The following is a 15,972-nucleotide window of genomic DNA, read 5'->3' on the forward strand; positions in this document are numbered from 1 at the left end:
GAATAAAGTGCAAAAGGTACATAGTGTGGGCGAGGAGCTCCCTGTGTCTTGAACCTTAACCAGCTGTGAGGCCACATGTCTTCATGAAATTCACAACAATTACCTCTTGTCCATTCCCCTCAACACACTGGCTTCCTTCTGAGCCTTGATTTTCTGGAAAAAAAATAATGCCTCCTCAGGGCCTTTGCACTGGCTGACCCTTTTCCACTTTCCAGGATGTTTTTTTTCTTCCTTCAAGTCTCTGCTTAAATGTCACCTTCTTAGCCAATCTTGACCGAACACCCAACATAACACTCCATCCACTCTCTCTTTTTACATGCCTTCATTTTCTTCATAGCCTCTGTTTCTAACTCAGAATTATCTCATTTCTATATGTGTGTGTATCCAGTCACCATCATTGAATTGAAGGTACCATTCCTCTCCAACACCCTCTACCTTATGACTTGAAAATGCTGACAGCATGGTTGACACACCATATATTCCTCAAATGCATGAAATAATTTCTTATTAACTCTATGATACCTGGCCATTGGGGGAACAACTGATGTTGGGATGAAAATTACTAATCAGAGAGGAAACGGTGATCCCCTCAAGGGGCCCAGATCCATTCACAAAATATTGAAATTATTTTATTGACTGGAAATACATGGTAGCATTTGAACAATGTGGGCCAGGCCCATGTGAAGTTTTGTCATGTTATTTTCCCCTTCACTGGTAGTCACCTCCACCACATGGACCCAGGAAATGATACAGGAACTTCAGAATTTCTTCTTATGGGATTTTCAGAAGAACCAGAACTGCAGCCCCTCATATTTGGGCTTTTCCTCTCCATGTACCTGATCACTGTGTTTGGGAACCTGCTCATCATCCTGGCTGTCAGCTCTGACTCCTGCCTCCACACGCCCATGTACTTCTTCCTGGCCAACCTGTCCTTTGTAGACATCTGCTTCACGTCCACCACTGTCCCAAAGATGCTTCTGAACATCCAGACCCAGAGCAAAGTCATAACCTATGATGACTGCATCACACAGATTTATTTTTTCATACTCTTTGCTGTGATGGATGTCTTCCTCCTGAGTGTGATGGCCTATGACAGGTTTGTGGCCATCTGCCACCCCCTCCACTACATGATCATCATGAACCCCCAGCTTTGTGGGCTGTTGGTTCTGTTGTCCTGGATCATGTGTGTCCTGAATTCCCTGTTACAGAGTTTAATGATGTTGCGGCTGTCGTTCTGTACACAGGTAGAAATTCCCCACTTTTTCTGTGAACTCAATGAGATGCTCCAGCTTGCCTGTTCTGACACCTTTCTTAATAACGTGGTGATGTATCTTGCAGCTGTCCTGCTGGGTGGTGGTCCTTTTGCTGGGATCCTTTACTCTTATTCCAAGATAGTTTCCTCTATACGTGGGATTGCATCAGCTAAGGGCAAGTTCAAAACGTTTTCCACCTGTGCGTCTCACCTGTCGGTCGTGTGTTTATTTTACTGTACGATGCTCGGCGTGTACCTGAGCTCTGCTGCTACCCAGAGCTCCCACTCAAGTGCCACAGCCTCGGTGATGTACACGGTGGTCACGCCCATGCTGAACCCCTTCATCTACAGCCTGAGGAACAGAGACATAAAGAGTGCTCTGAAAAGAATTGTTGGGGTTCAAGTGATGTAATGGCCAACTGTCTTGGGGTTGGAGACGTGTCCATGATTGCAGGGCAGAGCCTCAGAACCAAGAACTGCTCTTCCTTGAATAGACTTTGGCAGGAGAATCTGCTCCTTCTGTTTTTCTCCTGGAATTTCCTCTTGTTTGCTTTCAACTTCTCTATACATTTAAGGAACTCACTTTATCAAGCTTCTGCTCTGTCTGACATAGTTTCCCCTTCATCCATTTTCATATGTCCCCAATGTTTTCCCCAGCCTTAGAACATAAATGCCTGGAAATTTCTGTATCTAATGGGACAAGTTGGATTTCTTAAAAATAATTTATTTTCAAATGACTTATCCCACGAGAAGTAAATCTCCCCCAGATTTTCCAAGAACATAATCACGAGTTATAGTCTTCATATGGAAAAAAGCTACACTTGGCTCCTAAGCCCTCTCCATAATTTTATTGTAGATGAACATACAAACCAAAGTTTTCACCTTGTGTCTGTCAATCTTTTTACATCACAACCTAAGCATTCCTACTGATGACGTGGACTCTAACAGTGTTCCCTTTAAGCCTCTGGCTATTGACACCACAATGCTCTGGCTAGGAAAGCCCCGGCACTCACCCGTGCCCATGTGCTTGTGGACATTCCCAGAGCTTATGCTGTGACTCACTGGCCCTCGAGTTCTTATTGTCATCAGAAGACACACCTCGGCACCACCACCAGAGAACTCTAAAAAAGCAATGCCTCTTACTCACAGATCCCGGAGGGCACATGGGATGACCAAAGGCCATTTGGAGAGGTCTGAGAAAGGAAGACAGAGATTGACAGACACTGGGAGCACCGCTGAGGGATCTGGCTTTATTGAGGACCATGGCCAGAGAGGCTAGGGGGTTGCGGGTTCACACCTTATTGAACAGTTTTATAGGAGCAGATTTCAGCAGCTGAAGGGGAAAAGCAAGGTCACTCAAGGGCAGTTACATTAGTTACCCAGGGCTTTGTCAACAGGAACTTCCTGGCTGGGGCGGTCCGAGTGCTAATTTGGTAATTGTGTCATACACCTGACAGTATGTTTGTTCAACATGGTTGTTTTCAAATGGATGTCCCAGAAATCCAAAGCTTAATTTCAGGCATTTACATTATAATCAAGAGCTTAATGTCAGGCACTTACTCTAAAAAAACATGCTACTGTATTTCCTAATCGGTCTCCTGTTTTTTCCCTGTTATTCGGTGCAGTGTCCAGGAAGCCTACCATAGCCCAAGACAAAACTTGTTCAGCATAATATATCTCCCAGTGGAGTCTACATGGAAAGACAAACTTAAATAAGTAGATCAACCAGATATATTCTTAGTGTCAGGACGACCATAAATACGAGGAGGCAAAATTTCAAAACACTGTCTGTTACTACACAAGTTTCTTTCTTTTTTTTTCCTTTCTTTTTTTCTTTCTTTTTTCTTTTTTTCTTCCTTTTTTATCTCTTTCTTTCTTTCTTTCTTCCTTCCTTTCTTTTTCTTTCTTTTCTTTCTTTCTTTCTTTCTTTCTTTCTTTCTTTCTTTCTTTCAACAGTTGATCCTGTGCATCTACTTATTGAAGCATAGAACATTTGTGTCCACAGCTGAAGGGACTTAGTTTTTGAGGTGAAGGATTGCTCAGTGTCTTCTATGCTTTATCATGGAATTTTCTGCCTATTTCTACTTGAGAACTTCCAGTGCTACCTGTTAATATGACACTTCCTGGTATTATACATAAAATAACTCGCTTTTCTTAATTTTTGTCACAAATGCTAAGGGTTGGCAAAGGAACAGTATCAGCCCCATCCATTTCGTACCTCTGTCTTGCTCTGAAATCTTTCCCACCTGCATGACCAGAGAATGCTTCATATGAGAGCTGTATGTCCTGCTGGCATGTGGTTCAGGGTCCCCAGGTCTTCTGCACAAACGTGCATGTCCTACAAACTCTCCCCGTTACCTTGAGGGGAGCCTACATATAGTCACTTGTTCATCAAGTCACGAGAAATAGACTTGAACCACAGAAGGATGACAACCACTCTCCTCAATTGTCGGACCATATGCCACAAATAAAAAGCAGCACATGTCTGATCACCTCAAGTCTGTTTGCTGGGGTGATTGTGTCAGCCAGGTGTTGCTGTATAACAAACAGGCTGTTCTTATCAAACAGGATATCATAATGATGTGGGGATGCTGAGCACAATGGTGAAGAAAGAATTCTTGAGACTTTTTATGATGCAAAAAGGTGCGTTTATTAGAGCTTGGAGATAGGACCCATGGGCAGAAAGAGCTACACTGGGATTGTAAAGAATGACTGATCATATACTTTTAAGTTTATGGAGGAGGAGAGTAGAGATAGCACGTTTCTAAGGAATTCCTTTATGCTGAAAGTGAGGTTTACGGGGCCATGGAGGTTTGGTTCTTGTCAAGATAAGGTTGCTTTTCTCGTCTAGTAAAACATCAACATTAACGCAGCCTCGAGTTCCTGGAGGTGACTCAGGGACTTGTCAGTGGGCTGCAAGTTGTAAGGACACTGATGTTTAGCTACATTTCTCTTGCTTTTGTTCTCCTCATCGATGATAGCTTTAGCATCAAATGGCATCATATCGGGAAACATTTCTTTCTTTGTCTTTTTAACATTTATTTATTTTTTTGAGACAGAGAGACAGAGCGCAAGTGGGGGAGGGGCAGAGACACAGAATCTGAAGCAGGCTCCAGGCTCTGAGCTGTCAGCACAGAGCCTGATGCAGGACTTGAACCCTCAAGCCGTGAGATGATGACCTGAGCCGAAGTCAGACGTTTAAGGGACTGAGCCATCCAGGAGCTCTGGGAAGCATTTCTAATCTCTGCTGGGCTCCTCATGCATCTGTGGTCTGGTACGAATCTCTCTGTTGTGTTTCTAGGGCTCATCCCTGATGCTGTGTGTGGTTGTAGTGCTCTACTGCCTCAGCCAATTTATGGTCTTATTACTACATTTCTATGTGCAGGGTATTCTTCTATTGCTAAATAAAATGAATTATCATGTGAATTCTTTGCATTGAATCCCAGTATTCCTACACCCATATGTAACATTGGTTTTCCTTCCCTGTTAGAAGAGCTATCTCCCAAACCTGTAAAGGAGAATCATCTATCTGTGCTCTGTATCCAACCCTTAGCCTGCACCATAGATATGTTCCCAGTTAATTAATCAGAGTATAATTACACACAATACACCACATATTTAAAGGGTACAGTTTGATGAATTAAACGAGCTACACGAAAATTCATAGCACATAGTGCAAGTTTCCATTTGTGTATAATTTAAGCTTTAACTGCTTTGTTAGGTAATTCTTAAGATTATAAACTCCCTAAGCCTCTCTTTCCTTATTTCTGAAGGCAGAGTGGATGCTCAACATAACTTCCAGTGAAATGTAAGGAAAGAATGAAATGCATGGATATACATTTTTTACTCCAAGGAAACCATTCAAGTGTAGTGGTTGTGTCATATGTGTGTGTGTGTGTGTGTGTTTGCACACATTTTTCTTTCTTATAATGTGTACACACACAGATGATTTATGATTTCATCTTTATGTTGAAAGGAGACTTGAGAAAAAGTTGGAGAGGATAGCACTGGAGAGGAAGAACGAATGGTTGAATCAACCTAAAATAAAAAGAAGCAGAGATAAAGACACAAAACTTTAAATTACAATGAGTGAAGTTAATTTTTGTTTTTAAATTTATGTATTTAAATTAAGTTAGTTCACATACAGTTTACTATTGGTTTTAGGCGTAGAGCCCAGTGATTCATCGCTTGCCATGACACCCAGTGTTCTTCCCAAGTGCCCTCCTTAATGCCCTTCACCCATTTAGCCCATTCACCCCCCACACACACACACCTCCTCTCCAGCATCCCTGAATTTGTTCTCTTTATTTAAGAGTCTCTTATGGTTTGCCTCTCTCCATTTTTATCTTATTTTTCCTTCCATTCCCCTGTGTTCATCTGTTTTGTTTCTTAAATTCCACATATGAGCAAAACCATGGCATTTGTCTTTCTCTGACTGACTTATTTCACTGAGTATAATACCATCGAGTTCCATCCATGTTGTTGCAAAAAGATCTCATTCTTTTTGATGGCTGACTAATATTCCATTGTAGGGATATATTACATCTTCTTTATCCATTAAAGAGCACCTGCACCCCAATGTTTATAGCAGCACTATCAACAATAGCCAAACTATGGAAAGAGCCCAAATATCCATTGACTGATGAATGGATAAAAAAGATGTCGGTGACCCTAATTTTGATCACGAGTTCCCTTCCTATTTTGTTGCCTCAAAGACATTATAGTCAGACCACACCACATTTATGTACACAGGAATTCACTCTACCACCTACTGGGCAGAATATCTCCAAACTGTTTTAATTTTTTTTCTACATATTGTGGCGTCTTTAAAATATATTTTGTTGTCAAATTGGCTAACATACAGTGTGTAAAGCGTGCTCTTGGTTTTGGGGGTAGATCCCCATGGTTCATCGCTTACCTCCTATTGTGGGTTGTTAAAATGTAAATTGCCCTTAACCAAGGGAAGCTAATGAGTGAATCAAGAGGCTTAAAGTTGGTTGTCTCAATTTTATTGACTGTGTCAGTATGAGATTCCTACCGCTGCTGTAAAATATCTCCACACTAGCTGCTTAAAACATACACACCTTTACAGTTCTGGAGTCAGAGCTCGGAAGGAGTCTTATCGGGCTAATAGCAAGAAGTCTGCAGGGTTGACTTCTTACTGGAGGCTCAGGGGAGAATCTGTTTCCTTTCCATTTCCAGTCTCTGTCGCCAGTCACCTGCATTCTCTGGTCATGGCTCTCTCTCCACCTTCAGAGCCAACAGGGTAGCAGTTTCAAAGTCTCTCTGACACCAACTCTTTTGACTCCCTCCTCAACATTTGGAGGACTGTCATGACTACCTGAGTGCCACCTGGACAATCACAGCTAATCGTTGTATCTGAATGGCAGCTGATTGGCAGCCCTGTTCAATCGCCTACCTTGATTCCCTGAGCTCTAGAAAATACCATCTTCGTAAGCACTGATTACGATGTGGACCTGCTTGGGAGGCTCCTCCTCTGTCTTCTAAAAAGTCTTTTTCAAAAGTGCATTGTTTTCAGGTGATTTGACTAGTTTATACATTATGCTCTGTCACCATGAGAGCAGCTACTGTCTGTCCCCGGGCTGCACCGTTACAATAAATTGACTGCATTCCTTATGCTGGGCCTTTTATTCCCATGGCTTATTCGTCCCATAACTGGAAGCCTGCACCTCCCACTGTTGTAACCTTGTGTGTCAACTGTACTAAAACTATTACAAAATAATAGACACATGAAAAAATCAAAACCCGGGTGTATTATTTCGTGTCACACTAGTGCCTGCCTATAAAAGAAGCAAACACAGAATTGACACAGCCTCTAGAAGGAGGGATACACTATTCCCTCCAAATTACATGCAACGATGATTTTTTGTATAGGAGATCTCTAAAACTACCTACATCTGTCTCTAACACAGGATCACACCCTTGCTAACCAAAGAGTGGTACACGGGCTGGAACTTGCACATAAATAACAAGTGAGAGCTTGTCAAAAATGCAGCAGCTCTGGGCCACCCGGGGACTATCACTCAGATTCTGCTTTTGCGGCAGGATCCGTGTGGATTCATAAACATTTGTAGACCATGTGAGGTTGGAGAAGGGCTGGTCTAGAACAGGTTTTCTCACTTGTTCACCAGACCTTTGGGACAGCTTAAGTCTATTTTTGGAGGCTGCTTTCTTGTGGAGGAGGTGTTTAGCAGCATCCCTTCAGACGTCACCAGACATCCCCAGGGGAAAATTCATTTCTGGTTGAGAACCACTGCCCCCAAGCTTGAGAACCAGAAGCATCCCGACAGAATCCCACTCAAGTCCCACATCCTCGAGCACTGACTTCGGGCAGATCACCAGATGCCACCAAGCACATTCCCGCCTGGAGAATGGAGTTTAGAAATGGAGTTTCTCAGGGACGACACGTTTACAGAACATTGAATTAAACATTCCCTGTAAATGCTCGATACAGGTGATAGCATGTGCAAAGACCTAAGTATATCTCTTATAATCAACAAGGCCTTTATAAGTGGGACTAAGTGACAGCTTTTAGCTTGAGATAAAGTAAGAAAGTCCTAATAGTAATGGCAAATGTATCTTGAACCCAATGTGCGTAGTGCCCAAGGTTTATTATCAGAAGAACTGAGTTCTCCACCACATTTAAAAGAAGAGTAAACACGTCTGGAGATAGCTGGGTCCCCACCACAAATCAATGCTTTGAAGATAAAGGGACCTAGTCCAGGCAGGATCCCTCAGTCTTAGACCTGGAGGAAACCGTAACTGGGAGCTGAGATAGGTGCTGGGAGATTTACTCACCAGGAGGGAGGCAAGCTCAAGGAAAAGGAGTAAAAAAAAAAAAACAAAAACAAAAAAAAACAAAAAAAAAAGCCCATCCAACTGGATTCCCTACTTTTTTTTTAATGTTTAGTTTTGAGAGACAGACACTGAGAGTGGGGAAGGAGCAGAGAGAGAGGGAGACACAGAATCTGAAGCAGGCTCCAGACTCCAAGCTGCCAGCACAGACCCAACGCAGGGCTCGAACTCACAAACCACAAGACCATGACCTGAGCTGAAGTCTGACGCCCAACCGACTGAGCCACCCTGGTGTCCCTGAGGATTCACTACTTCTAAACTGGTCTCTTGGGAACATGGTTCATTAGAGAAATTTCCTATGTGTGCAAAAGTGTTCCGCTTGGGAACTGTGCTGGAGTAAGAAGAGGGAATATACCTAATGAGCACACACAGGGAGCTGTAAATATCTCCTGGTCTCCTGTCTGTCAGCCCATGCAACCTTGCACAGGAAGGGGCATGCTTTTCTGTTTGTTCTGAATCCTAGTTCTGGCTGAGGACTGATGTTTCACTGCCTCCTGCTGTCTCAGGTGAGGGCAGAGCTTTAGTCCCTATCATCTGCTATCCAGGGAAGAATTCAGGCTTCCACAAGGAGACCTTCCCGTCAGACACCCCAGCTAGGTGAATCCAACAGCCCAGTGGACCGTGGGTGAGAGGGTCAGAGAGAATGGAAGCCAAGATCATTAACTGTCACCACTTGAGAGCCAATCCAACGTAGCCCGGAGCAAGTGGTCACAGTGTTTGTTTGCTTAATTAAGTAATTCATGTATTTATTCAGTGGCTGTGTCAGTTTCAGAGGGAGTGCCATTCACACTCTTGAAGAGCTTTCTTATTCTTTATCATTCAATCGCTATTATGGCCGTGCTAGAAAAACTATGTTGAGATTGTTAAATTCAATGTGTGTTTCTAATCGAGTATAATTTTGTCCCCCAGGGGACATTGATCAATGTCTGGAGACACTTTGTCTGTCAGGCTGGAGAGGGGTGCACAGAGGTCAGGGATGCTCTGAACATCTTACAGGGCCCAGGACGCTCCCCACCACAGGGCAGGCTCTGGGCAGGATGGGTGCAGAGACTGGGAAACTCCTGGTTAAAGAATGTCAGTATCTGTAATATAGTCATTTTCAGGTTCTGCCTTCAACCTTGTAACACTTACTCTTACCCCAACAAATTCAGAATAACCCTTTGGCTCCTATTGGAAAGTTTCAACCACAAACAACGTAACAGCCCTGTAAGTTTTTTTCCAGGCTGCTGGGTGAAGGAGACAGTTCTTGTTATTTTCCTAAATCTTGTTATTTTCCTAAACTATCCCTCAGTTTCAGCCAAGGTCATATGTTTGATGACCGTCTGATTGGTTTTATTATTATCATATGCCCATAGGTTATTCTTTCTCTCTCTCTCTCTCTCTCTCTCTCTCTCTCTCTCTAAAACATTATCAGCATTTCAAATGATTTCCTGAGATCATTGTTTCTCAATTGATTTTTGCAACATATTTTGACCATAAAATTTTTAAATTTTATTTAAATAAATCTATCTTCCTACTTCTGAGATTATGGCTTTATTTAGTGGTTTTGCTCACCTGTGAATGTTGTATGTAGTTTCCTTGATGTTCTGCTATATTGTATGGTTACACTTACACTGGGGTCATAATCCCTCTGAATTTTTGTGAAGTGTCTGAGGAGGGGACCAATTGCATATTCTTCCACATAGATATCCATTGCTGCCAGCACTGGTTTAGATATTCATTTATTCTAGCTGCTATATAGCAATTCAACCTTTTCCAACTAAACTGAAATAAAACCTTGCCATATGGTCAATGTCCTTATACATTGAGACCTAATTTCTGACTCATTTAACAAATAAAAACTGAGCATTCTAGGAACATTATATTTTTTTTTCATGTGTAAGCCATTGACAATTTAATTATGAATCCATGTTGATATCCTTAATAATTTCTTTTCTATAGCCAATTTCAGTTAGTTTTTATGTTTCACATACTTTTGCTGTGGACAGTTGTTTTCAAACTACTCATTTTAACGTGGTTGCATCATCCCTTTATTTTTTTCATTCTCTAATTTTTCATATCCTTGGGTTTTTCATATTAACCATATAGTGACATACATTTGTGACAAAAACAAAAGTGAACAAAGAAGGTGAAATCCCTTCACCAGCGTATGTTTCTGTGTAGCACCAAGGACAGAGAACAATAATATAAATATACGGATGGCATCATGCGGTCAACCATAATCATATGAAACAAGTTATTTGGTACAAAACTGGACTGTCGTGATGTCAGGAGCATTTGCAGAGCATGGTCTGGGGAAGCCTCTGTCCACTGGCTGACATACAGAATGAGGATTCGAGGTGCCCCTTGGGTTTGTGAAAAAGAGACCAATACCCAGAGTCCAAGAGTATCAATGAGAGGACGTCACATAGGGAAGGGAGACGAGTGCCTGGGTGGCTCAGTGGGTTAAGAGACCTCTTCTTGGTTTTGGCTCAGCTCAGATCTCACTGTTTGTGAGATCCAGCCCCTTGTTGGGCTCTGTGCTGACAGCATGGTGCCTGCTTGGGACTCTGTCCCTCCCCTGCTTGTGTGCTTTCTCTCTCTCTCTCTCTCTCTGTCTCTCTCTCCCTCCTCCCCTGCTTGTGCTCTCTCCCTCTCTCCCTCCCCTGCTTGTGCTCCCTCTCTCTCTCTGAAAGAAATAAACATTAAAAAGCGAAAGGGATAACAGGGCTGCCCTCACCTGCTGTCAGCCCCCATGAAGACGAAATGCCCAAGTAATGATGCTAGAGGCACATGAAAGCGAAGTCTTCCGTGGTTGACCTTGTAACTGTGCGCCTTGCAGCCAATCATGTGTGCTTCCTTTTGTGAAGTGTTGGCTTATCCTCTTGCTCATTTTTTCCCTTGGCCCCGCTATATGTAAAGTGTTTGACATTAGGAAGATATCGGCACTTTCGTCTTTGGGGGGAGTTAAATGTGTTCTCACATAGTTTTTGCTGGGCATCAGGGGAGGTGGTCGGGTGCAAAGCTTCCAGAAGCGAGGGAGGTTACTGTTTGTCACAATCCCTTGGGGACCCCCTGAGCTTACTGCATCCTTGTTCTGTTGTCCTGGACTCTGGGTTTTGTCTAGCAAGAGAGGGGACACAGGATTGTAATGCAAGAGAGGCAAATGTCCAGGAGGAGACAAGGCCCCGAGTCAGGGTCCTTGTTCTGTTTTCATTAGGATCAGTAGGCTTACAGGTGTGATGGGCAGGCAGAGAGACAATGGAACCATCAACATTAACTCATGGGCGTGGGGGAAGCTGGGGTTTGAAGACGTGTGGTGTTAGGGGTTTGGGTCAATGCAAAACAAATCCTGGTGCCAGGCAGATGGTTGTTTACAGCAGACATGAGGCCCACCTCTGTTTACCTAAACTGGCCTAGGGGCAAGCCAGACAAAGCAGGCTCCTAGGGGTCATCAAGGCACCTTTCTTTTGCTAATTAGCTCCCTTTGGGGCAACTTCCCCTTGCTGAGGTCTACAGCCCTGTTTATCCATTTACCTAATTTTAGTCCTTCCTTCCTGGGAAAGCAGCTTTCTGCTATTGTATTCAGTTGGGGGGTGTTTCTGCCCTGAATACCTAAACTTTTTACCTCATTTTGGATGCTTCTATCCTGAGATTTCCTATTCCTATACTTTTGTCCTATACTGGGACCTTTGCCCTGTTTGCCTACTGTTGGATGCCTTCATCCTGTGGCTTTCTCTTTCTTTATGCCTTGTTAACTCATCGGTGCAAGCTCAGGGAATTCCTAAGCTTATTCTCCACACTCTGCCTCATCCATTTCATTCACCATCCCTCTGTCTTTCCACTTATTAAACATAAGTTTGTGAAATACACAACAGGAGATGGCCATCCCAACATGGAGCTTCAACCTCATTTGCCCATGGGAGGCTTAGGAATTAACATTTCCAGGAACCATTTCTACATTTTTCAGGGGAAAGATCACTGATCTGGTCTATTTGGGTTGTATCCATTCCCAGCATAACCTGGATGGTGGGGGCTGTAAAGACAGGGATTACACAACCCAGAAGACCACGGTGTCCCGTGTGTGTGTGTGTGTGTGTGTGACTTGTAGAGGGTGATCAGTCCTCACAACAGGGGCCAGGACTCCTAATCTCAAGGTGACACAATACAGGGGCCAGAACTCAGTCAAGAGCAGGCACCAAGACGGGGTTCTGTGTCAATTCATGGGATGGCTTTGCAGCACGATGAATACAGAGGGAAAGGTAGTGTGGACAAGAACGGCCCTGTGCCTTGAGGTCACAGTAGTAGCAGAGAGGTCACTTCCTTCATCACATGTCTGACAGCATCTGTCATCAGTGTCTCTCAGACTCATTCCCCTTGTAGCGCTGGCTTCCTTTTTGATTTGAACATTTGAAACAAGTACATTCCTCAGGGCCTTTGCACTGCCCATTCCCTCTGCTGGGCACATTTCCCCCATACTCCCACATCTACCTCTCTGTCTTATCAAGGTCTGTACTCCAATATCACCTTGTTGCAGAATTTGCCCAAATACCTGTAATAGATCAACTTGTAAGATATCAGAAAGCTTATTGTATATAAGTTTGGCTTAAACTCACCTTTCATGAATAATTGAGATAAAAGCTTATGTAGTTCCCTATTAGGGTTATCAGAAATTACTAACCGCCCTATCTCGCTTCCATAACTTCGCCTGCTTGCTAAATGGATAACTTAGGTTGCAAAACGCTCCCCTATCCCTTCTACCAAGATCTGGCCTAGGCAAGACAAACATGTAAAAAGTCACGAACTCACTGCCCCACGGTATCTTAGGGCAAACATAGCTAGCCTCCTGTAGCCTGGGAGTAAACTATGACCTATGTAAGCTTAGAAGGACCCCAGAGTGTGAGATGCTGAACCAGTGTTTGTTTTGAGCTTTCCTAGAAGTGCTGTTCCTGTTCCCTAGATATTAGTTCTGCTTAAAACCACAGTTGCTGAGTTACTGAGAAATAAAACTTCCTCTTAACTGCTTGTTTGAGCTTTTGTAAACCTGCTTGGCGTAATCACCCTTCCCCATTCTCAGGCACCGCATCCTGTTCGAACTAGATAGAAGATTAATATTGTAAACACTGTGATTCAGCATTCAACTAGCTAGGTCAACAAGTTATATTTTGAAATTCTTCAGGACTGTGTGATTGGTGCCCGCCTTACATTTTAAAAACCTACAACATTGTGTGATTGGTGCCTGCCCTTTCAAACTGCCACCCTTTTGCAACCCGATTGGTCGATACAGCCCTTAAAAGACATCCCCAAAGTTTGTTCGGGGCCAGAATTTCAGGACCTGTTGTATTTCCCTGTCTGGCCCAGCCGTAATAAACGTGCTTTGATCCTGTTTTTGCTGTCTGGAGTTCATAAGCGATTGCAACTTACAACAAGGTGTCTAACTTTCGTCATTTTAAACCCTCTTAGGACAAAAAACTTTAAATTGATAGGTTCCCACCAAAACTAAGGTCTGTATGTCACAATATAATTGGCAACCATGAGGTGTTGTAAATTGTAATTGGTTAACTAAATAATGACGTATTCTGACTTGCTAAAATCCATATAAGCTCACTGCTACCTTTGTTCAGGGCCATTCTCTGCACTTTTCTCCTTAAGATCAGGAGATCAGGTTTGGCCCAGCCATGAATAAAATCTTGCCTCGCTTCTATTCAGCGTCTGGTGGTTTTTTTCGACAGAACCTTGTTTTAATACCCACAAAAATAGAATGCCCTACTTGCTTTGTTTTATGCCTGTTTTTCTTCTCTTCATAACACTCCTCACCATCTAAAAAGTTATACAATTCTCTTATTTGCTTATATTTTTTCTCTATCATTGTAGGACTTTTTTTCTTTAACACCTTATGCTCATTCCTTAGATAGTGCCTGACACATGGTCAGCACTCAATGTATATTCCTGAAATTCTTGAAGAACTTCTTAGTAAAACTGTAAAATATATGATCCCTTAGGAAAGAAGCTGATTGAAAAAAACACACAGAACATATCAGATATGTCCAGGTGCATTCCTGAAGGGGACCGTATCCACATACAACATATTAAAATGAATTTCTGGACTCCAAACTATAAAAGTAGTATTTCAATTCTGTGAGTAATGAAGGTTTGTGTGAAATGTACTCATGTTATTTCCTTCTTTCCAAGAAGCCACCTCCACCACATGGAATTGAGCAACAAAACACAAATTTCAGAACTACAGCCCCTCATATTTGGGCTTTTCCTCTCCATGTACCTGATCACTGTGTTTGGAAACTTGCTCATCATCTTGGCCATCAGCACAGACCCCAACCTCCACACCCCCATGTACTTCTTCCTGGCCAACCTGTCCTTTGTAGACATTTGCTTCACCTCCACCACCATCCCGAAGATGCTCTGGAACATCCAGACCCAGAGCAAAGTCATAACCTATGAGGACTGCATCGCACAGATGAACTTCTTCATAATCTTTTCAGTGTTGGATGACTTTCTCCTGAGTGTGATGGCCTATGACCGGTTTGTGGCCATCTGTCCCCCCCTGCACTACACAATCATCATGAACCCCCAGCTCTGTGGACTCCTGGTTCTGGTGTCCTGTATCATGAGTGTTCTTTATTCCTTGTTACAAACCTTAATGGTGTTGCGGCTGTCCTTCTGTACAGAGGTGGAAATCCCCCACTTTTTCTGTGAACTCAATCAGATGATCCAACTTGCCTGTTCTGACACCTTTCTTAATGACATGATGATGTATTTTGCAACTGTGCTGCTGGGTGGTGCTCCCCTAGCTGGGGTCCTTTACTCTTATTCTAAGATAGTTTCCTCCATACGTAGGATCTCATCAGCTCTGGGCAAGTATAAGGCATTTTCCACCTGTGCATCTCACCTCTCGGTTGTCTCCTTATTTTATTGTACTGGCCTGGGAGTGTACCTCAGCTCTGCTGCTACCCAGAGCTCCCACTCAAGTGCCACAGCCTCGGTGATGTACACGGTGGTCACGCCCATGCTGAACCCCTTCATCTACAGCCTGAGAAACAGAGACATAAAGGGCGCTCTGAGGAGATTCTCTGCAATGGCAGCTATAAAAGGGCTAATTGTCTTGGGCTGAAGAATTTCCCATGACTGCTGGCCTAAGAGGTTTAGACTCAGAAGTTGTGATTTTTTAAGCAAATTCTGGACATAGAATTTGCTTCCTTATCTCCTGGAAGTTTTATTTTTTTTAACTACTCAGTACAATTTAGTTAGTCATTTATTAAATTTTTCCCTCTCTCTGATATCCAACAATTTTCCCTTCATTTTCTTTCTTTATTTCTAAATTGATTCCCAACCTGTGATATGGAAAAATGAGGAATTCCCATTTATCTCATTGAATTGCTTGGGTTTCTTAAGAATAATTTCTTCCCAAATGACAAAAATCACCCCTTTCAAGATGTCTTTAGTTTTACTAAGAGAATAGACATTTGTTACCATTCTGATGGAAAAATTCAATTTGGTAAGTAGGCCATTTGTTCCTATCCTATCCTATCTTATCCTATCCCATCCTATCCTATTCTATTCTATTCTAAATCTGAGACCACAGTTTTTCACTTTGTGTTTGTCATTCCTTTGTGTATCTCTACCTGCTCTTCCTGATGAACATACTAGTGTGTTTCATAAAAGGCCATTGGTTTTATTTTCCTAATTAGGATCCCATTCTCTTCTGGCTGTATGGCTTCACGGTTGTATGTCACCGTTGCTTACATAGTCGCTGGCAAACTGATTATCAAATACTTGTCTACCAGTGGCGTCTACATGGAAAAAGAAATTCGAATGAATAGAATGACTTACTATGCCCAATGTTTATA

The 15,972-nt window shown here is 42.8% G+C and overlaps 2 protein-coding genes across 2 annotated transcripts; both read left to right on the forward strand.

Annotated features, from left to right (window-relative positions):
• The first annotated feature begins 716 nt into the window (after window positions 1-716).
• LOC125929139 (olfactory receptor-like protein OLF4) lies at window positions 717-1,664 on the forward strand. The gene has a single exon (XM_049640062.1). The coding sequence runs from the start codon at window positions 732-734 to the stop codon at window positions 1,662-1,664; it is 933 nt and encodes a 310-aa protein (XP_049496019.1). The 5' UTR covers window positions 717-731.
• A 12,675-nt stretch (window positions 1,665-14,339) lies between these two features.
• On the forward strand, window positions 14,340-15,257 carry LOC125929140 (olfactory receptor-like protein OLF4). The gene has a single exon (XM_049640063.1). The coding sequence runs from the start codon at window positions 14,382-14,384 to the stop codon at window positions 15,234-15,236; it is 855 nt and encodes a 284-aa protein (XP_049496020.1). The 5' UTR covers window positions 14,340-14,381; the 3' UTR covers window positions 15,237-15,257.
• Window positions 15,258-15,972: the final 715 nt, after the last annotated feature.

The sequence above is a fragment of the Panthera uncia genome, chromosome A2, assembly GCF_023721935.1.
Source record: "Panthera uncia isolate 11264 chromosome A2, Puncia_PCG_1.0, whole genome shotgun sequence".
NCBI lineage: Eukaryota > Metazoa > Chordata > Mammalia > Carnivora > Felidae > Panthera > Panthera uncia.

What these genes read in the sequence shown, in the direction of transcription:
- LOC125929139 (XM_049640062.1), top strand. Translation starts at nt 732, where the DNA reads ATGGACCCAGGAAATGATACAGGAACTTCAGAATTTCTTCTTATGGGA.
- LOC125929140 (XM_049640063.1), top strand. Translation starts at nt 14,382, where the DNA reads ATGTACCTGATCACTGTGTTTGGAAACTTGCTCATCATCTTGGCCATC.